General features: G+C 37.9%; 1 protein-coding gene across 10 annotated transcripts in view; it reads left to right on the forward strand.

Annotated features, from left to right (window-relative positions):
* Positions 1 to 23,229, forward strand: part of ENOX2 (ecto-NOX disulfide-thiol exchanger 2) — a 273,070-nt gene that overhangs the window by 244,078 nt on the left and 5,763 nt on the right. For 8 of the 10 annotated variants that reach the window (XM_081792317.1, XM_081792320.1, XM_081792313.1 and 5 more), the window contains 4 exons: positions 5,233 to 5,347; positions 16,508 to 16,689; positions 18,804 to 18,911; positions 22,287 to 22,395. In XM_081792317.1, the coding sequence (XP_081648443.1) occupies positions 5,233 to 5,347; positions 16,508 to 16,689; positions 18,804 to 18,911; positions 22,287 to 22,395 (514 nt within the window). The remainder of the gene's footprint in view (positions 1 to 5,232; positions 5,348 to 16,507; positions 16,690 to 18,803; positions 18,912 to 22,286; positions 22,396 to 23,229) is intronic. The other 2 variants (XM_081792318.1, XM_081792315.1) reach the window with 1 other exon arrangement.

The following is a 23,229-nucleotide window of genomic DNA, read 5'->3' on the forward strand; positions in this document are numbered from 1 at the left end:
AAGTACCTGCTCCTGTCTTAATTGTCATCCTACCACCAGCCAACAATGTCTTACTAGAGAGAGGTTATGGAGTAAGAAGAAAAAGTCCGCACCTTCAGGAAGCTTAGGCACTCACCTTAATAGCATATGCTGGGCATACTAGTTTGCTAATGAGTCTTTTTCATTGGTTTACTTTCCTGATTTGGATGTGTGTAAGGCTCCTGCAGATACAATTGGAAAGGGTAATAAGAGAAGGTTGAAGTCCCTTTCTTAACCAAAAGTTAGTGTCTGCAGTGACTTCACTGACAGTTCTGTGTATTGTAGGAACTCTTTTTCTACAGAGCCATTTAAAACCTGCATGTTTCTCTCACTAAGAAGATTGCCTAGATTAGAAGCTAAACCTTGGATGATATCTAGAAACTAGAGCCATAGCAGTAGGCACTAGAATATACTCCCTTACATCCTCCCCAATATGAGATTTTATACCATCAGGCCAGAGAAAAAGGGACTTGATGATTGCTAACATTCTTATAAAATGAAATACTGTGATTGGTAAAATAATTTTCTCTATAGATTTCCAAGCCTACCATTCCAAACTCTGAAGAACTGTTTGTAAACAGATGGTTAAGTCATCTGCATACCCTTGTTTTAGTACCCATGTGTACTAACACTAGCTATTAGCTTTCAGCCACAAGAACACCTACTAACACAATTTGAATCAACCTAATTTTTATTTCCATGTGTATCATACAATAGGCATTGATTAACAACCTGTGTTTGTGCTTTGCTTCATTGAATTGAACGATATCTCAGATTCAAATTTCTACATAAGTGTAGAGGCTATCTGTTCCTTTCCATTCCTTCACTTGACCCCTTCCTCACCAAGTATCCTGTTAATGTTGAAAGTCTAGGTAAGTACAATTTTGTTACACAATTAATAAGGAACTTTGCTTTACTGAGAATCATGTTCTTATCATAAATCATAAGTAAGATGAATTTAAGTTCATATAACTTTTTGTGAAACTATATAGATACTTAATGTGCAATGACTGTGATTTGCTTACTTTATGATAAATTTAAAATGTCATCTGGTACAAAGGTGATTCTTTCCATGTATTTTCCTCTGTCTCTGGTTTCAATTTGATTTTATGTAAAAGTGTCTTCTCCATTGTGGAGCAGCGTGTGACTTTCTAAGTTACTTTTAAAACAGACTCAAAGCCATTGTAATACATTTTTAGAAACCATTAACAATTTGCTGTTTAAATGAAAAATATCACAGGTCGACTGTGGGCAAGAGAATGGTATATAGAAAGTTTATGAGTGCTGTCTTACCTTTTTTGATATAGTCTATCAGTGACGTGGCCCAGTCAATCTCAGGTAGAGATTTACAAATGAAAACTTCTGGAAAATGTCTTTGCATGCCATTACCACTCTTTTGGTTTCAGCACTGGATTCAAATGTCAGGATGGGAAAGGGGGCAAATCTGGGAGGTATCTACTTCCCTTCCTGCCTCCACTTCAGTGGCTCAGAGCCCTCCTCCTACCTGCACCTATGAGCCAAGCTAGGTAGAGTACCTTCCTTAGTCCTTCACTCCAAAGGCATTTGTTAGGGTTTGCTTCCCAAACTAGAGCTTTTTTGACCCAACAAGAAATAAAGAAAACAGGTATCTTTGATATCAAGTGCTTTAATGATAAGGCTTTCAAAGAATTAAAAACCTACTTGCTTTATTTAGGGGTACTGCCATTTACCAAATGCTCCCCAGAAGTGTACTTTACTATGGTATCCTATAACCTCTGATGTTCTCTTTGCCTTTATCTCATTCATGTGACTTTGTATTGGGATATTTACAGAAGAGTAATGATACAGGGCTTAGTTTCTTTGTAGTTAAGGGGGATTGCCTAGTGGTTAGAAGGCTCTAAGCTCTGTCACTTTGCATGCCTTACTGAACAACTGAGAGCAAGCTTCCCCTTAGTTTTTCTTTCCCTCATTTCATTATCAGCTAAGGAACTGGTAACTCTTGTTCCTGAAGTATTTTCAGGCATTGAGGTAAAAGTCACCCATAGGTCTTTTTATTTCTGGAGATTTGTTGAAGATGTGAAAGACCTCTAGATAAGCTGCATCACTTAGTTATTGAACTTTTTATACTTCTAAGAAAAGATTATGCTTTCTTGCCCAGCTGGAAGCAGAAAGATGTTTTGTGGGTGCTGAGCAGCTATTGGGCATGTCTTAGCTCTCAGTTAGATCTCCCTGCCCTGGGACATTTCCCTAGAAGGAACACAATTTACTCTTCTGAGAAACACAATAACTTTCCCAGAGTCAGATAACATGTTTGTGAATTGAGAGATGGTCTCTACTTATACCCACTGACAGGCTACATTTTTGTTAGGCAATGAGGAGAACCACAACTTTTCCGATGCAGCAAGTTGTACAATATTCGAATTTGCCAGTGTCAGACCTCATTATAATCACCTTTCCAGTAACAGTTCTTTGATGATAACTGAAACCCAGACTCCCAAGACAGAATGAATTCTTAGAAATGAACAATTCCTTTATTCTCTATGTAATGAGTTTGAATAAGATGTAGCAAATCTCTCTCTCTTGACACAGCCCTTTAAAGTTCATTTTTCTCAAGCAAGTCATTATTTTCTTCTATTTTAAGCAAGGCCCTTGCAGCACCTGAGAGATGCTATGTTGGTATTTCTATTTTCTATTACTTCTATTTTTCTATTACCTCAACTACCAGTGATAATACTGAAGAGCTTACATTTTTAAAAGGTACTTTTATTTATCTTTGGTGAAAACCTATCTTGATATAGAAATTATTTTTCCTGGTACAAGAATAAAAAAGGAGGATATTAGTTGAGATAGCAATTAACAGTAGCATTAATTATTAAGAAACCCATTTGAAATATTTATAATCCACTAAATGGAGGCAATTTTCACCAGACAGCTTTGGATATTTCCTGTATTATGGCCCAATTGGGGCTAAACTAGGTAAGGAATTTTCAGCACAATGCTGAGAAGCCTCTGACAGGCATTTAGTGGTCTCTAAATGATTTCAAGCTGTTTGAAAATGTACAGTTTTCATGCTTACTTTTTGTAAGTGACTTTTCCAATATGATCTCCATCGTTTCCAAAGTTCTTCGTACCTTCCTGAAGATCTGTGTTTACATCTGGAAGCACTTCCCTTCAGCCTGAAGAACTTTCTTCTGCATTTCTTATAGTGCAAATCTTTGGATGACAAATTCTTGGCATTTACATTTGTCTGAAAATAAATTTAATTCATCTCCATTCTTGAAAGAATTTTTCTCTGCATACAGAATTCTGAATAAACAGATATTTTTATTTCTTCATGCACTTTAAAGATCTTGTTCCCCTGATTTCTGGCCTATATTGTTTCTGAAAGAAAACAAAGTGTTCAAATTGTTTCCTTGTATATAATGTATTAGGGTTTTTTTTCTGTCTACTTTTAAGTTTGTCTATTCTTCCACTTTTACTGAGAATATAATTGATATACAGTACTGTATAAGTTTAAGGTGCACAACATTATGATTTGACCTATATAGATTGCAAAATGATTATCACCATGAGTTTAGCTAACTAAAGAGTTAAAGAGTTTCTGTTTCTGTTTATTTTCCAGCAATTTGACTATGGTGTTCTTAGACATATCTTTTTCACACATATCTTTCTTGGGGTTCATTGAGCTCTTAGAATATATAGATTAATGTCTTTCATCAAATTTGAGACATCTTCAAATATTTTTTTCTTCAAGTATTTTGAAACATTCAATCTCTTCTCTCTGTGATTCCAGTTAGTTTCTGTCTGTCCTTCAGATTGGATAAATTTGAATTGTTCTCTCTTTAAGTACTCTCTTTGTTTTGCTGTCTCTATTCTAGACTTAGGCTCATCCAGTTACTTTTATTTCGGATACTGTATTTTTCCGTTTTAGAATTTTAAAGTTTCTGTTTCTCTGCCAAGATTTCCTGTCTTTTCATTCATTATGATCATATTTCCTTTCCATCATTGAGATAGTTATAATAGCTGCTTTAACTCCTTATCTGCTAACTGCCCTATCTGGTTCAAGTTTGATCCCTGTTGATTGTCTTTTATCTTGAAAATGGGTCATCTCATCCCAGTTCTTTGTATGTCAGGTAATCTGGGTCTTTGCCTGCATTTTGTGAATATTTTGTTTTTAAGGTTCTAGTTATGTTCTATTATGTTCATTCTGTTATATTCTTCCGAAGGAGGTTGATTTGGGTTTCTTTTGTTTTAATGATCAATTTACTTAATTGAATCTAAGCTGGAAATTCTCTCCCTTATATGGCAGCTCAAATCTCAGGTCAGTTCTTTTAGACTTATCTGTGTTGTTTGGAATCTGCCCTGTGCTTCCATGGTTCAAGAGTCATGCAGAAATTTGAGCAGATATTATACACAGAATTTGGTTCTCTCTCTCTCTCTCTCTCTCTCTGGTTGTCTCCTTTCTGGGATCCCGTCCTCACTTTCCTATAGCTCTCTCCTTGTTTGCTTTAGGATATAAAGACCAGGTTTTCTATTTAAAATGTAGTCACCCTTTGAGGTGCTAACTATGGTCTGGTGTCAGACTAAATGGCCCTTAAAAAACTGAAGAGATCCACATCCTTCCAAGTGTCAGCAGCTGTTTAGGATATGCCTGCTTTTGTTTGCTCCAGTGCCATCAAGTACTTAGGGGTTTGGTTTGGTCTGATTTTGTTTTGTTCAGAGTACAGTTATTATCCATGGAAGGGTTGATCTGATAGAAGTTCACTCCTGACAGCTAATTTTTGCTGTAACTTCTAAACCTAAAAAAGTTATATTAAGAGTTCCACTGAGTAAGTCTGTAAGTGGAAAGGGAAGAGGATGGAAAGGAGCAAAATCAAGGGATTTGACATGGGAAGGTGAAAATGGCAGAACCCTAAAAGGAAAGTTCAGAAATCCATGTAAGAGGTGAGAGGTCTTTTATTACCAACAGTACTTTCTAATATAGAATGGATATAAGAATCATCAATGGTCAGAGATCTGGATATAGTAAGAATGCCTTATGAAAGACAGAATGTACAATCTGCTTTGTCTGTTGAGACAGTTTCAGCCCCAACATGCCCCTTTGCCCTTGCCTTAAGAGTACTCTAAACTTTTGTCATATGTCAAAAAACCCAGCTTTATCTTTTCCTTAACTGTGTTCATTCCTTCAGCATTTTCAAAGCTTTCCTACCTAAAAGGCATAACTTTTAACCTTAGGAAATTCGCAACATACATAATGACGAGTTAATGGGAATCAGAAGAGAAGAAGAAATGGAGATGTCTGATGATGAAATAGAAGAAACAACAGAAACAAAAGAAACTGAGGAATCAGGTAAAAATAATTCTTCTTTCTTTCATTTAACTAACATCTACTTGCAGAGATATTTTTAAACTTTTAACACCCAGTAAGGTATGGGCACAAAACCATCAGTCTGGAGCCAGCAAGAAACAATTGGTAAAGCCATATAAGTACATAGTGCCTGAATATCAACCCTGTGGCTACAGGATCTTCTTATTTACTCCAATATTCCATCACAGTACCTAATTGAAAGTGGACTTTTTTTTTTCTTGGGAGTGCTGACATTTAGGCAGCATTGTTCCATATTTGATTTGGATTTATTAATAATATGTTCTACAGTAGGAATCATGAGAGCTTATACATAAATATATAAGTAGCCATTTACAAAAGTAGTTAGATCCCTATGTCACTTATACCTTACACCAAAATTAGTAACAGATGAATTTAAGATTCAAAAGTAAAAAAAAAAAAAAAAAACAAAAAAACAAACAAACAAAAAAAAAAAAAAACAGAAACAAAAAAATACAAAAGAAAGTATGGAAAATGTAGGAGTTGGTTATATAATTGGGGATGAAGGTCTCCAAAGGTAGAAATCACAAAAGATAATTTGATAAATTTATCTTCATATAAATTAAATATTTTTCGTTAAGGAATCACAAAGTTAAAAGAGACTGTACCAAGTAACAGGAAATATCTATTTTATATGATAGTTTACCTATCTGCTGCCTTTTATTGTAGTTACTGGTTACTGAGGGGTTTATTGGGAACCAAACAAGAGTCTACAGACAGATGTCTTGGTAAAAGCTTTTGCTCTTACTTAGTATACTCAGGACCTCAGTGTGCAGCCATAGTGTGGGTCCCCAGTAGAACTCACAACACAAACATATTGAACAATATGAGAATACACTACCCTCAATTTCATAACAAATCTTATCGGGGGGGGGGGGGGCGGGGATTACCAGATGTGAGATTAAAATCAAACCAGTGTTTTCAGGTAAGCCATTCCATACAATCTTAGGAGTCACTAAGGTACAGTGGACAAAGCATCAGACCTAAAGCTAGGGCAGCTGAGTTCTAGTCCAAACTGTTTTTCTTGACCACAGGAAGGACTTCTGTCCCACTGAGCCTCGGGTTTTATAGTTGTAAGAAGTACATTATACAACCATCTAACAGGAATGTTGTGATGGCTAAATGAATTCATTCATTCACTTAATACCTATTGCATGCCAAGAACTGTGCTAGAGACATTGGCGATATTGTAGTAAACTGTCCCTACTGTGTGTGTGAGAGAGGCACACAGAAACAGAGAACCTATTGATTATAATGCAAATTGGAACTTCTTGGTTCCAGTACTTGCATATTGAAGTCAGCAGCTCTATAGCCACTTGAGTGGTCCTAGAATCTTCACTCCATCAAGAGAAACTCTTAAAGAAAGAAAACCACCAAGTCAGACTTTTAAAAAGGCATTTGTGGCTGTTACATCTGAATTTCCTCTACTTCTGCCACATGTTAGATCCCTAAACATATAACTCTCCATATATACTGAATAAATCCTTTAATCATTAGATAGCATTTTCAGAACAGTGACCTAATTACTATAAACACATACTATAAACTTATAGCTTAAAAAAACAAAAGAGTTTAATAATAATTGAGCTATTCAAATTATTTAAGTTCTTAGCCAAGATGTTTTATAGCTGACTAATCTTTGACTTATAGAATTGGTTCCATCTAAGTATCTGCAGTATTCTATAGTGTTAATCCAGTGTTACCCTGAAATGAATGTGATCATAAGTGTGAGTATTTACTTGATAAATTGCTGAGTTTGAGGAGTTATTGGGAGAGGGAGTGTCTATGGGAGATTCAGATTAAATGCACTTACTAGTGTTATATAATTGCATTTTGCTTCTGTATCTCTTTTGAGTTAAAAGCTGTATTGGCTACTGCACAGAATCTTACTCGTTTAGAGACTGAAAACTCCCTGACAGATCATCTTATAGCTATTTTCTTTCCTGTTCCACATGCCAGGATGCTGCTTTGTCAAATAAAGCTATCTACAATAGACTTAATGGAGCTTACCAAATAGCTTTTCTCCCAGAAGGTTTCAATTCATTTTAATTCAAGGACTTTTGTGCATTTTTCTTCCCCTCGATCGTATCTGATTTTGTTATCTTGCTTCTGTAGTAGTCAGCTGCAGAAATCCTGCTCAGTGTGAGCCAGTAAGTGGGTCCTCAGTTTTTATCTAAATCAGCTACATGTTTTAGTTATCACTTGGTTCCAATTAAAGGCTTAAGCACCAGATCTCAGAGTTCCTATTTCTCTCTCCATGCTACCAAACTTGAATTCCAGGCGCCTATAGCATACTGTGGTTAAATTTTACTTCCCAAAGAAAGTAAGAGTCAAAGCTGGCCTAGCAGTCTCAGTTACCTTTCCTTGGAGTGCCACAAATTTCTATTCTTCAAGAGAGTCTATATTACCTAGCTCACATTTATTATGCAGTACTAGAAATATTCTTGCCATGGAAGAAAGGACTGCTGTTCTCAAAGCAATGTGTTGAAGAGAGGTTATCACATCAAAGCAAATCATGATAGTGAGAAACTAAACTATTTCATTCTATTGATGGCCATGATGGAAAGTACACGTGGCCAGTAAACCTAAGAACAGCTGTTCCTTTTCAACATATCTATTGTCTGCCTTCTCTACTTGGACTAGTGGTTCTCAGAGTTGGTATATATAAGAATCATTGGGTTACCTTTAAAAAGTCTTATTTTTGCACTGCAGGGTTTGATTAACTAGGTCCATAATGGAGTTCAGGAATTTGCATTTTATCAGGCATCCTAAACAATTTAGATACTGGTGGTCCAGGGAGCACATTTGGAAAACATTGACTTAGATTCATTCTCTTGCATTGTCCTAGCTGAAGTTTTCACTATTCTGGGTATCCAATCTTCTTTCCCTCCCCCCACTTCTCATTATTCCCTCTTTAAGAGTTTGATCTATCAATTAATTAACAAGCACTGCATCCTATAAGCTGATGGAAATAGAGGTACAATATATGTAAATTTACATAAAATATAAGAAATACCACTTGGTGCTAATCTGTAAGTACTGATTAGAATGCAACAAGGACAAGAGATATTAGTGTGGCCAGAGTAGTTGCAGTCAGTGAAAATTGATCAGGATCTTAAACGATGAACAGGTTTGGATGAGAGGAGGGAAAGTAAGAAAATATCTTGATGTGGAGGCAGGAGAGGATAAGGAACAGAACTCAAAGAGGGAAATAAGGATGATGGGTATACGGGAATAAAATATTGAGTGGACAAGGTGGGTCCAGATTATGGGAACCATGAAGCCAAGGTTACATTTAGCATAATAGACAATATGGCACTATAAGCATATCTCAATCATGGTGCTAGTATGATAAAAGCAACATTATATATTTTATAATATAATATTTCATAATGATTATATATTTTGATATATATATATATCATATCATATATATATATGATAGGAAATAATTTTGGATAAAGAGAGATCCGTCAGAGAGTTTTATAGGAATTTAGATATGAAATAGTGAAACCCAGGACTAGAGTGAAGGTAACAAGAACTGAGATTAAATGGTAGAAGAAAAGGATATAACAGAAAGTATGAGATTAAAGATGCTAGGAGTCACTTCAGAAGAATAACTAAAGTCTTTGACACAAGATTTGATATAGATGGGGAAGAAAAAGCAAGAACCTGAGATGAGGTGAGGTTTTCTAGTCTGGGAGACAAGAGAGTCAGTGGTTGTATTAGTTTGCTAGGGCTACTGCAACAAAGTACCACACATTGGGTTTTATTGCCTCACAGTTCTGGAGGCCAGAAGTCTGAGATTAAGGTGTCATCCGGGTGGGTTCCTCTTGAGGGCTGGAAGGAGAATCTGTACCATGTCTCTCCTAGCTTCTTTTTTTAAGATTTTTTTAATGTTTATTTATTTTTGAAGGAGAGAGAGAGACAGAGTGTGAGCAGGGGTGGGGCAAAGCGAGAGGGAGACACAGAATCCGAAGCAGGCTCCAGGCTCTGAGCTTTCAGCACAGAGCCCGATGCGGGGCTCCAACCCACAAACCGTGAGATCATGACCTGAGCCGAAGTTGGACTCTCAACCAACTGAGCCACCCAGGAGCCCCAATGCCTCTCATAGCTTATGATGGTTTGTTGGCAATCTTTGACGTTCCTTGGCTTGTAGATGCATCACCACAATCTCTGCTTTCATGTTTACATGACATTCTCCCTCTTTACATGTCTCTGTGTCCAAATTTCTCCTTTCTATAAGTACACTGGTCATATAAGTCCATAAGCCCACCAGAAGGACCTCATTTTAACTTGATTACCTCTGCAAAGATCCTATTTCCAAATAAGGTCACATTCTGAGGGCTTCAACATAAAGTTATTTGTAGCTGGGGGTGGGGGGAGGTGTAAATTAAACCCATAATAGTAGCACTGACAGAAATGTACTAGTGCATGGGACTGATTTATAGAATATGAGATCAGTTTCAGATAGTAGGTAATTATGAAATAGATATGAGATTTATATTCAAATCAGGGTTGAAGAAAGTGGAAGGAATAGAAGATGGTAGTACAGAGGTGTTGGCTGAAGCCTGGCGAATAGTAAAAGGCTAAATACAGAACTTTGATGGCCACCCCACAGTAAGGGAGAAGGAAAGAAAGAGGAGACTGCAGAGGAGTTAGAAAAAGAGCAGTCTAAGAGGCTGAAAGAAAACTAGAAAAACATTGGATTATAGAGCCCACAAGAAGAATGTATAGAAGTAGAAATAATCAGCATCATCAGATATTCTAAAGAAGGAAGGAATTGAGGACAGTGTTGAGCCAGAACTATTTTAGTAAAGTGATAGAGGTAGGGGCCAGAACATATGACATTGAGGAGAGAAAGTGGACAGAGTCCACAGGTCAAAGAGTTGGGTGCTGAGCAAAAATAAATGCAGGTATTGTAAATGGTAACTGGAATTGGTAACAAAGTTAAAGTTAAATTGTTGTTTGTTGTTCAATAGAAGGGAAGGAGGCCATGGAGAGAGTGAGGTTGAAGATGCTTGAGAATGAAAGAGTACTTGTGGATAATTATGGAAGTGGAATCCTGGAGAAGAACGGGGAGTGATCCAAATTCAGGTGGAGTTTTCTTCAGAGAGGGAAGAATCCTCTTCCTCTGAGATAAGAGAGGTGAAGCTAAAAGTATATATGCATCCCATGCTTCTCCATATAGCAAGAGATTGGTCAACTCTTGATTAGGGAAGTGATTTGGAAATGAGACCATGAAGAGACAGGAGCAGACCTGGAATAAATGCCCTGGGCAGGATGAAAGGAAGAAATCAGTGAGAGGTAAGAAACCCAGCAGCAAGGACCAACATGAGTCTGTATTGACCAGGACTGCTCAGCTACGCACCTTCCTATAAGAGTCCTCTGCAGCCCAGGGTAAGGTGCAGAGAAGGTTGAGTCAAGTGGCCATGAACTAGGAACTGGCATGGTAAGACTGGCCAAAGGTTTTCAGGAGGGTGAAGGAATACAGGGTACCAAGGAGTTTGCAGTAGAATCTGTTTAGCCAGAAAATAGTTAATGGACTGGGTGAAGTAGGCCACTTCAAGAGATTAAAGGTCCTAGCAAGGAACGAGAGCAGTCTGAGGGTGATGAGGGGCAGTGGGACAACTGACAGATGAAGATACTTGCTTTGAGAGGGGAATTTAGAGAGTTCAGAGGAGAAACAATGAAGTCCCTGGTGCATCCATACTGGCAGGAGCCTCGTTGGAGTAATGACCTGCAGAGGTAAGGAAAGCAAACCTTTGGGAGGTCAGGAAACGCACTTCAAATTTTGCCTGAACTGGCCTGCAACTACTCATATGTCCCTCTCTTTCTCTCAAAATTTCCTTTTTGGCTTTTTTTCTTTGTGAATCACTCCAGCTCAAACTTTTTATATGAACCTTGAGAGGAATGTTGCACAGTTTACCTTCTATAATTTGGTAACATATGTTAAACATCTTCCTTCAATAATTTGGTAACATTTTGTAAGCATCTCTTGTAATGCTGCTTTGTGAGGGTGGCCAACCCCCTGAATTTACTTCCATTAAAATTGTTGTTTTCTTTGCACCACTGAAGAAACTTAGCCGTTAATTTTTTAATGGCACAAAATCCTTTCAGATCTTTTGTTATAGAAAAACATATCTGGGATTTTGCTCTCAATGGTTCCTCTAAAAAGAGTTCACAGCTGCCTTCGTACTTTCATATTGCCATAGTGAACTCGCAGCCTTCAGGTCTGAGGAGCAATCCCCATAAAGAGAAATGGTTTTCCCATATAGGAAATAGTCAAAAAGGAACAGCTGAGAACTAATGATGGCAAGATATGAATAAATTCACTGTACTATGCTCTTTAGTATCAAGACTGATGGATTCACCTACTCAAACATATTATTAAAAGGTAATATTGAACTTTTCAATGCTCTGGCAATGTACAAAGAACTCCAACTTCAGAAATGTGCCCAATTAATATTAGGTCTGTGAAAGTAAAGACTTGGTGTCCTCATTAAAATGACAAAAACCCTCATTTCAGAGAGTGGGAAATACATTTCTTAAGTAAGGTGCCCTGGTGGCATTAAAGGAGATCACATTCTCTTTTGCTTAGTGACACGTCCAATCTGAGGAGATGATTATCTGTTCCCACTTGGCTGCAGGTATCTATCTCTGCTTATCAGCATGCCCTTTCCCCAGGGAGAGAAGCAGTCTTTCCTCCTCATTTGCTCAGAGGGAAAAGTTTCACTTTTAAACTGGAGACTATGCCTCTAACCATGCTCCTGGATCGCTGCCCTTTTCTGTTCCATGTTTCTCCACATGACTTGTAAGACATAGCATAATCACTGGCCTGCAGTACAAGAAGAAACAAAAGGGGGAAGATGAAATATCACTAGTATTGAGCCGCATGGCTTGCCAGAGGACAAACATGCAAACCAAAGCAGAAATAAATGTCTATCTGTAGCAGTCACTTGATTTACAGAGTAACCTCTGTGTTTTTCAGAACTCCAGCTCAAGATGCTATCCTTGGTACTGACCCAGCAAGCAAATCAAATATTTCTTGCCGTTTGGCACATAGCTAATGGCCCTTTTGCCATAGAGTTTCCTATATACAGTCATCTTCACTTTTAGCATCTTCTTTTGGTGTTGTGATTGTGAGGGGTGCTTCCTGCCCAATGACAAGTATCCCAGCTGCTGGAAGAGATGACAAGGATAGATAGTATTTAGAGTGCTGGGACTCCAACCCTCTGTGTAACGGCTTTCTCTTCAAAGACACAAAAGCTGTATGATTATGGTAAAAATTAAAATCAGTAATAAAACCAAATATACAATGAAGGTTTCATGCCACAAATTTTTGTGATTTCTTTTTAGAACTAAAATGCAGGGTTTAAAACTGCCATATCAGGATAATTACATGGCCATCCACAAAAAACAAATGTGTGCGCTGACATATAATAGGAAGTGTTGCCACTCTAATTTGGGCAGACAATCTGATCACACCAGCCTACATTGGAACCTGATTGTTTTAGGAAAACCCTAAGGTTGAAAGCATGGAATTAAACCCTGCAAACCGCCCCCCCCCCCAACCAAAAGCAGCCTCCTTTTAGGAATAGGGGGTGTTTTCACACTCAGAATGTGGGTTTCTTCTCTATATTTCATCTTTGTAAAGCACAGCTTGTTTCCATTTATAATGTACAGCATGAATCTGGTCTTTGAAATCCCTTTAGAAAACTCTTCTTCCACCACTTATAGCTAATCTTGAAGATTTGATATCTATGACTTTCTTTTACTTTCTTCGACCCAAAATCCCTCCCCATAAGTAGCTGAAAAAAATCACACCTTTGACAAGTTTCCTTTTAACATTCTTATATATTTAATGTACAGGTTTCTAATTTGATCCATTTTGATGTCTCTTTTCTGGGGTTTATCCTGTGTTAGGAATCAAAACTGGAATAAACTACAAATGTTTCTATTAATTTGGACTGTAAACCATAGAGATTAGTGGAATATCATTTTTTACCATTATCATAACCTGATACAGAGAAGGTACTCAGTGTTGGCGAATGAATGAAAATCCTTTGATTAAATATTTTGAAATAGCTTTTGTGATTTTTGACCTTGAAAAATGTGCCATACTCATAAATAAGGCTAACCAAGGTTTCCTCGTGTGTTTTAGGTTTTTTTTAATTAATACATTAATTTTTAATATTTAGAGCAGTCTTAGATTTACAACAATATTGAACAAGAAGTAAAGAGTTTCCAAACACCCTGTCTCCACCTCCACACACATACAGCTGCTCCCACTATTGACATCCCGCACCACAGGAGTACATTGGTTACAATCACTGAATACATGGTTATCATTCAAAGTTCCTAGTTGGCATTAGGGTTCACTCTTGGTGTTATACATTCCATGGTTTGGAAAATGTTTAAAATGTATGTATCCACAATTATAGTATCATAAAGAATAGTTTCACTGCTTTAAAAATCCTCTATTTTCAGCCTATTCATCTTTTCCTACCCCCTCAACCCCTGGCAACCAGGTTAGGGTTGGGTTTTTTTTTAATCTTTTTACTGATTCCATCATTTTGCCTTTGCCAGAATGTCATAAGTTATATAGCCTTTTAAATAAGCTTCTTTCACTTAGTAATAAGCATTTACATTTCCTCCAGGTCTTTTCATCGCTTGATCACTCATTTCTTTTTAGCACTAATATTCCATTTCTGGATGTACCACAGTTTGTTTATGCATTAATCTACTAAAGAACATTGCAGTTGTTTCCAAGTCTGAGCAATTAGAAAACTTCCAGAATAAATCTGCTATAAAATCCTTGTGCATATTTTTGGGAGGACATAGGTTTTTAGTTCACTTGAGTAAATACAAAGGACCACAGTTGCTAGATTGTATGCTAAGAATATGTTTAGTTTTATAAGAAATTGCCAAAGTATCTTCCAACGTGCCTGAATGAAACACCAGCAATGAAAGCAACCAGCAGTGAAAGAGAAGGGTTTTTTTTGTTTGTTTTATTTCTTTTTTTAGAATACATTATTTACTTAAATTCAAATTAGTTAACATACAGTGTAGTATTGGTTTCAGGAGTAGAACCCGATATTCATCACTTATATACAGCACCCAGTGCTCATCCCAACAAGTGACCTCCTTGAAAGAGAGTTTTTGTTTGCTCCACATCCTGGCCAGCACTTGGTGTTGTCATTGTTTTGGGTTTTCACAATTCTAATAGGTGTGTAGTGGTATCTCATTGTTATTTTAATTTGTAATTCCCTAATGATGTATGACATGACATATGATGATGCTTACTTGCCACTAATATGTCTTTGGTGAGGTGTCTTTTCAGGTCTAATTTCTTGGCATTTACCCTGTATGATGTTCTCTGAACTTCCTGGTAATAATTTGAGGAATTTTTCAGCCATTAATGCTTCACATATTGCTTCTATTCCTTTCTTTCCTTCGTTTCTAATATTCTCATTATGTGTATCTTTTGTGATTGTCCCATAGTTCATGGGTTTTTTTTTCCAGGATTTTTTCTCTTTGCTTCTAAGTTTGGGCAGTTTCTATTGTCATATCCTCAAGCTCAGAGATTCTTTGGCCAGGCATGTCCCGTCTTTTAATAATTAATATTACTTTTTTTCATTTCCGTTACAGTATTTTTTTATCTCTAGCATTTCTATTTGATTCTTTCTTAGAATTTCCATCTCTCCATTGACATTATCCATCTGTTCTTGCATGTTATCTACTTTTCCCATTAAAGCCCTTAGCATACTAATCATAGTTGTTTTATATTCCTGATGTGATAATTCCAACATGCATGCTATATCTGACTCTTGTTCTGATCCATGTTCAGTCTCTTCAAAGTGTGTTTTTGTACCTTTTAGTATGCCTTGTAATTTTTTGTTGAAATCTGACAGGATGTACTGGGTGAAAAAAAAAAACTCTAGTAAATAGGACTTTAGCAGTGTGGCAGTAAGGTAATGGAAGCATTCTATAGTCCTGTGATTGGATCTCAGTCTTTTAGTGATCATATGCCTCTGGACTGTGAACTTCACAAATGTTTATCAGTTCCCCCCTCACCAACCTTAGTTGTGGCAGGATGGCTAAAAGGGTGTATATTTGGGTATTTCCCTTCTCCAGGTCAGTTAGGCTCTGGTAATAGCACGTTAGGCTAGCAGGTTAGGCTATGGTAAAATAGTTTCTTCTGAAGGCAGGCCTTGTTAAGAAGAACAGAATGCTCTGGTATATTTCAAAATGGTTTCTCCTTCCCCACCCCCAATGGAAGCACAAGGGGATTTTTCTCCAATAGTCATTGCAAGAACTTGGTTGTGCTCCTAGAGGTAAAACTCACTAAAGTATAGAGACCTCACTATGACTAGGTGCCTCTGGACTTTTCAAATCACAGACTTGTCCACACTGAGCCTCCAGCAATTAGCCAATTACAGTTTATGTTTTCTTGCTTGCCCCTGGTTCCTGTGGAACTTTCTGCTCATAGGTTTTCAGCTTGGTAAGTTGTGATTCTTTGTATTCACCTGTCTGTCCAGTTGCAGCCCTGTGACTTCACTTCTCTGATGGATCTAAGGAGAGTTGTTGATCTTTCAGCTTATTCAGCTTTTACTTGTCATTAGGATGGAATGGTGACTTGTAAACTCCTTACACACCAGACCAGAGACCAGAAGTCTTGTGTCTTAATTTGTATATCTACCTTTCCTCGGGAGAACAGGCAAGGAAGGCTACATTTTTAAAAACAACTGCCACAAAAATTACTGTGTGGACAGATGTCAGTTCAAGACAATTAGTCCTATACTCTGTTATGACAAAGCTCTTATCATTTGCTGCCTCCCAAATAAAAGTAACCAATGGTAGCTGGAAACATCATGATTGTATTTGGGGTGACGAGTAGGAAACATGACAATGACTTCAGTATGTTGGACTGCTGTGTTCATTTACAAAAATGGTGCTGTGGGCTTTTGTGTCCATCTCTTGCTGCCATGGGCAACTCAAACCTAAGTTGCTCAAGAGTCTTTTTATACACATCAACTAAAAAATACTAAGTTTTTATGGTACCGAGATGAACCCCAAAGGAATGTGGATATACGGATGTTTGACTTTATATTGATTGTTCAGCCTTAGTGTCACAGGCAGAAGCTTTGAAGGAAGAAAATGACAGCCTCCGTTGGCAGCTCGATGCCTATCGGAATGAGGTAGAACTGCTGAAGCAAGAGCAGGGCAAAGCCCACAGAGAAGACGACCCAAACAAGGAGCAGCAGCTGAAACTCCTGCAGCAAGCCCTGCAAGGAATGCAACAGGTAAAGGCCCTTGGTTTTCTGAGCTTTTCGGAAAGCCGGCGCCAGCTCCTCACCTGAATGAGGGTCCCTCACAAGCAAATAGGATAGCAAGTTTCTTCTTCTTCTTGACAGCCTGTTCTCTGTCATAGCTGAGGAAGGGATCATGGGTGGTGGTTAATGAAATATTCTGGCCAATACAGATGTAGCCGTGGGTCACCACTTTTCGAAGAATGAAGATTCAGTGAAAACACTTAACAATAAAACTACACTGAACATAATCTAATCTTTAAGCTTCAGAAGGTACTTGGGGATCTGGAAAGGGCCTCAGGGTCTTTATGAAGAACCTCACTTACTTAGATATGAAAAAGTGCTGGTGAATAAGTATTTACTTGATCCAGTGCTGGACAATACAGCCTTTTAGGAGAAATGGCAGGAATCCTACCCTTGTTTCGTCAGTATCAATGCTTTGGGCACATAACACCAATTTGCTTTTATTTTGCTTTGGTTTGTTTTCAGTCATTTATGTGAATGAGTTTACCTGCACATTATTACAAGTATAAAAAGTAAAGTAAATAGGTGCATCCAACTGTAATTGCATTCAAATACAACATTGTGTAATAGATGCTCAACATCTAGATGTTTTATGTAGCCATCACTACAGTGAGCCTACAATTAAAGAGATATCAACATCTGTTCTCATCATAATAAAGGAGTAGTATTTCTGAGTAAAGGTACTATCCTCTTCCATCTTGCCAGACTACCGACCATTTTCCTTACAATTTAAATGGAGCAATAATTTTTTTAATTGTATGCCTTGGAATTATCTAGGGCAAAGCTTATTGCTGGTTGGAAATCACAAATTGTGAACAAGGAGTCTCTTCTGGCACTAAGAGTCCCATGTTCCTATTACTTCTGCTACAACTGTCTTCCTGAGTGACAAGCAATATCACATTAATATTTCACCTTTTCTATTAGCAAAATGTGTGAAGTAATGCTTACCTTCCTTTTATTGTCACTATGGAATTTAATTAGGACATGTAAAATATATCAGAGATCTTTCCACAAAAAAATGAATCTCCTCAGCTAAACTTCAAAGAATTTTGACAATGTACATTGTACTGTGTCTTTTAGTTCTTCCAGCAGTCTTTTGCAAGCCTCTGAAAAGTAAAACTTTGGAAACATTTTTGTTGTTGTTTTTCCCTCTTACCTTGATTTCGAAACCATTCCACATAAGGACAGTTCTGCTACTTAAATACAATTTAAAGATGGTGAACTCTTTTTTTTTTTTTTCCATTTCATCACTTCAGAGGCCTCAGAGAAAATTAGGTCTCTACATCCTGACAAATTAATTTCACTCATTTTTATTACTTTTTATTGGAAAACAGCCTTGTAAACAAGATCAAAGTTCTCTCATCTTATCCCCAAAAGAAGTACAGTCTAACATAGTGGTTAAGATCATGGACTGTGAGGTGGTCCCAGCCTGGGTTTAAATCTTGACTCTGTCACTTACTATCTGAATGGCCTTAGGCAAAGCACTGAACTTCTGTAAATCTCAGGATTATATCATAGGGTTATTTGAGGTTCATATGAAGTCACACATATGAAACTCTTTCCACAATGTGACATATTTTAGATGCTAAATAAATAGTATTTTTGTCATCATTAGCAATGATAAATCCAGTTCCTTGCCTACTGATATGGAAACAAACATTTGTGAAATGTGGGTTCTTTACTACTTTCCTCACAGAAATTGAACTAAGCTTGGAAAATGGCTATTTGAAAGGATGCTTTCCAACATTAAGTTCTATGCAGCAATCAAGAAACTGTCCACATGGGATTAACTACATCGTATCCTTAGCCCTGGCTGGAATAGGAAAGTTAAGTGATTAGATCAATTAGTTTCTCAGACATTTTCTAAAATATGAACAAATCCAAAGGAAGGTCCCAAGTGCTAGATAAAATAACTTTAAGTAAAAAGTACCTTGATTTTCCCTTTGGTATCTAGATCTGCATGGAGAAATGATTGTGTGAGCTGGGAGGAAGTGAGGCAGGCCATCCTACTATCTAACTTCACCCAGGATTTTTAAATGAAGTGTGGCTTCTGAAGACTTGATTGTTTTTGGTTTTTCTTGTAGCATCTACTCAAAGTCCAAGAGGAGTACAAAAGAAAAGAAGCTGAACTTGAAAAAGTCAAAGATGACAAGCTACAGGTGGAAAAAATGTTGGAAAACCTTAAAGAAAAGGTATATCAGTTCTATGTGAACCTGTTCCCTTACCCTTTCCCCCCCTTTTCAGTGACAATGAAAATGCCCTGGAAGTTACTGCAGTAGGAATCAATGTGGAATGCTTGGCTGAATGGGAATTAAAAGCCCCCTCTCTGGGGGTAATTCGTGAATGAAGGGCTGTGCCTTTAGATGTGAGTCCTTGGCATATCTAAGGATTCTGGAGAATATACTCTTCACTTAATAAAAAGATTAGTCCATCCCTACAGTTCTTCAGTCTTTCCATCTTGGAAAAGACCAGAGCGTACACCTCATTCTGGCTTCATCTTACCACGCAAATAACAACATAGAAAACCCACGTGACAGAGAATACCTTTAATGAAGCATTTCATTAAAGGAAGAAACACAAGTACAGCTAGAACATTGGCATTTCTTTGCAGACACTCCATCTAGTGTAATAATGAGAAGATGCAGATGAAATGACCAAAACCAAAAGGGGAGAAAATGTGTGGAAAGTAAACACAAAGAATATTCTAAAGCTAGATAGTAGCAACATGGAAGGGTAAAATGGGACTTTGCAGCAATAAGAACTGCCGATGAGGGCCCCTTAGGGAGTCTACTAACATCTGGATGAGTTAATGTGTCACAAGCATGAATCTGGTGCCCAGTCTACTTAAGGTGTTAATGTCTACGGATGGTGTCTCCCAACCATACCTCTCTCTAACTGTCTGTATGCCTGGACATCCAACCAAAGCTAACCTCTGAAAAGGAAGGCCCATTGACCATAACTACCTGATTTTAACGTCTCAGAAGGAAGAGATTAGGAGCTTAGACCAAGAACCAGAAATCAACAATGCTACTGTTCCATAAGAGCTCATGCTTTTTATCTCCTGTGCTCAGCTCAGGAAGATGCAGTGTGTGCAGGCCCTGGGTGTGTTTGCCCAGCATAGTGACTTCCCCCAGAGTGCCATTAAGAACTGGCAGCCTTGGTGTAGTTGAAACAAATGATTGAAAGTGTTTTCTTCTGGAGGCCATTTGCAATATGCTTTTAATTCTTCCACTCCATAAAACCAGCTCACTTTCCAGTTTTGTGGGTGCTATTAAAGAAACGAGCACAATCCCAGAGAAATTCATTTATCAAGCATTTAATTGAAAAGTGCCAACACTTCTCTGTGTAGCAGGAATTTCCTCATCCTTTTCAAGCTGCTAAAGTGTTTCGGAGCTGCTACATAGCTGTTTTGCTTCTCGCATAAAATGGAGTGCGTAACCAGAAGACTATAGATAGGCATGAGGCTATGCCAATGATGTCATGCTTAGAATCATTCTTTAGGATTGACACGACATATTAAGGGCATTTCTAGTGTAAGGTCATCTTTAGCGCTTTAGTGTAAGCCACTTTCTGCTTTGTAAAGTATTTCATTTAAAGAAGCAAGAGATCAAATGACGTAGAAGAAACTTAACGTATTATGCCTAAGTCTGTTTTCCATTCTGAACTTGAATATACCACAAAGTGGCAGCTAAAAAGGAGAAGAAAAGAGATCCAACTGACAATCAGGAAAATGTGACTCAGAATGGTTTTTTTTCCTGTTACAGTAAACAAAGCTGCTTTCAGAGAAAGTCATGACAGTTCATTATAAACCGATCTTCTCTGGGAAGCTGATTTGTGACCAAATATTCCATCCTGACACAATTAGGTTAGGAAGCAAAGTACCATTACATCAGACTGCAAAAAATAATTTCATGTTGAAAGGAAGGCAATAAGTTCTGGTGAGGAGGGATCTCTTTGGGTTTTGTTTGGGTTTCTTGACAGCAAACCACAGTATGAGTTATTGTCAGTGGTTTGCGGTATAACAGCGTGACTTCTGTCTATCTTACTGCAGAAAGCTAGCTCTTTGAATCTGCCAGTAAAATTCAAGATGATAAGCATCCTTCCAATATACCTTCTAATTTATTAAATGCAAGCTATAATAAAATTGAAGTCAGGTTTCAGTAAGGCTACATTTCTATTCAGGATGTGTAAAACTTCTCAGGATGCCTTTACATCTTAAATCAACCCCAATCTGTTAAACTTTCACACTTAAGAAATGGCTTACTGGATCATTTAATGTTTTAAGGGGGTTAGAACGAGATGTACAACCCATGGCTTAGAAGTGAGCCAGTATTTTAAATCAATCTTGGCATGATGGTTACTGCCTGGATTGGATTCTAAAGGCCAAAGATTGAGTAGGTCATCAAGAAAAGCTTCCCTTCTGACTACTGCCAGGAAGCCTGTAAATCCACTAAACAACATGTCTTGCAGCATAGACCATTCACTTCATTCAGGGGCAACATCCTAGAAGCTTTGAAGTCATCTTTAAAGAAAACAGAAGGAATCCTCTCCATGCTGAGGGCTTGTGGAAGGGACGAAGTGACAAAGCATTTGAGTCAGCCATGATCCGCCCCACCCAGGAGCATTTCCCCAGCATTTTCTTTTCTAAGAGAAGTAAGACCCAAAGCAGTGATTTTTTTATTCCTTCTTCCCAAGGCTCTTCCTTCACATTTATAATACAGAAAAGATGTTCCCAGTGCCCAAAGAGAGAAAGAAAGATCCAGGAAAGGTCTGGCAGTATTTTTCAGTTTAATGGTTGGTCATGAGTTTCACCTGAGTATCTCTTATGAAGCATACCTGCTATGCTCAGAAGGAGAAAACTTTCAACAACAAAGAAAGCCACTTGAGTAATATTTTGATCGTGGTCATTTCTTGATGTAAAGTCAGGAATATCCTAACTGATAATGTCCTTATCAGAGAGAAGACAGAGCTGATAATAAATAGAATCTCTACTTTTTAGTTCAAAAGCCAACAGCTGATTATCTGAGAGTAGATTAACTATATTGTAGATTCTCCACTCAGATATGGGGCTTACCTTTAGCAGAGTGTGGACCTAAAATTAAAAAGAACAGTCATTTTAACAGTGGATGGCCTGGCATGAAATCTAAGCTCTACCACTTCCTAGAAATGTGATCTTGGGCAACTTACCTAATTTACCTCAGCCTCACTTTCCTCATTTGTAGAATGGAGATAATACATATCTAACAATGTTTGACATCTAGTAGACAGTAAATGTTTAGGTATGGTTCTCCCAGATTGCCTGTTTAGAGTCAAGAATGTTGAAGGCAGAAAAAAAAACCTGGTAAAGATGAATGACTAAATTTTTCTGTGTTTTGGAGACATATTAAGAAGTTTTGGATAATCTTTGATGCTTTTGCATAAAAATGCTATTTTCTCTCCATTCAATAATCAAAATTGTACAGTATTGCTTTTGAGGTACTACATTAAGAAGCTCCCTGTTGCATAATTGAATCCAAGCCTATTACCCAGTAAGGTGAACTGACCCAGGAAGCATATTATTCCCGCAGGAAAGCTGTGCTTCTAGACTCTGTGCATCAAACCAAGATAGTGACTACCCTCTCGAGAAGACCCTGAACAGCAGTCCTATCAAATCTGAACGTGAAGCACTGCTAGTGGGTAAGGAAGCTAACACACACATCCCATGTATTGGCTATGGCGGAGGGTGGAAGGGTTTTACCTAAGATGAATATACACGCTAAGCATTTAGGAAGCACAACAGTGCAGACAACAGGAGAATAAGAATAGACTTTATAAAAATGGTAACAGCAGCTCCCAGTCCTTCTCAAGCTCCAGTGGTTGCTGGCACATCAAATGTGTGGGTGTAAGCACAAGAGGGGGTCTGCTGGAGAAACACATAGATTTTTTAAATCTCTATGCAAGGATACCTGGGCCCCCTCATTCCACTCAGGGTTATGGTTCAGACTCTTCTTTGGCAGAGAGGTTTCCAGATGAGCCTCCATAGGCAGCGTGGGCCTCTCTGAAGTTTTTTCCCCCCAGGTTACAGGCAGATGACTCTGGAGGCTGTCTATGGAGTGCTGGTCACTGGTGGGCTCTGATGAGATAAATGCTAGAATTGTTCTCATTATATAAAAATTCATTCACAGAGGCAGGAGAAAACAAACAGTCAAGGAATCACACAGACCTGGTTTCCTGTTTGACCCTACCATTTCCTTCCTGAGCTTCAGTTCCTCCATCTGCAAAATGGGCATAATATTACCTATCTCAACAGGCAGCTGCAAGTATTAAATGAAATAATTCATCTGAATCACTCACAGCCCATAGGAAGCCCTCAGTAAATGAGAACCACTTGGTACTTAGAGCACTCTGCACAAATGCTTGTTGACTTGGTATTCCATTTGGAGAACAGCAGCAGATTGAGGTCCTAAAATATTCAGTCATTCCCAAAGGACGGGTACTGGGTGTCAACAGATCATCCCAGCTGCCTTCTAG

The sequence above is a fragment of the Panthera onca genome, chromosome X, assembly GCF_046562875.1.
Source record: "Panthera onca isolate mPanOnc1 chromosome X, mPanOnc1 haplotype 2, whole genome shotgun sequence".
NCBI classification, from domain to species: Eukaryota; Metazoa; Chordata; class Mammalia; order Carnivora; family Felidae; genus Panthera; species Panthera onca.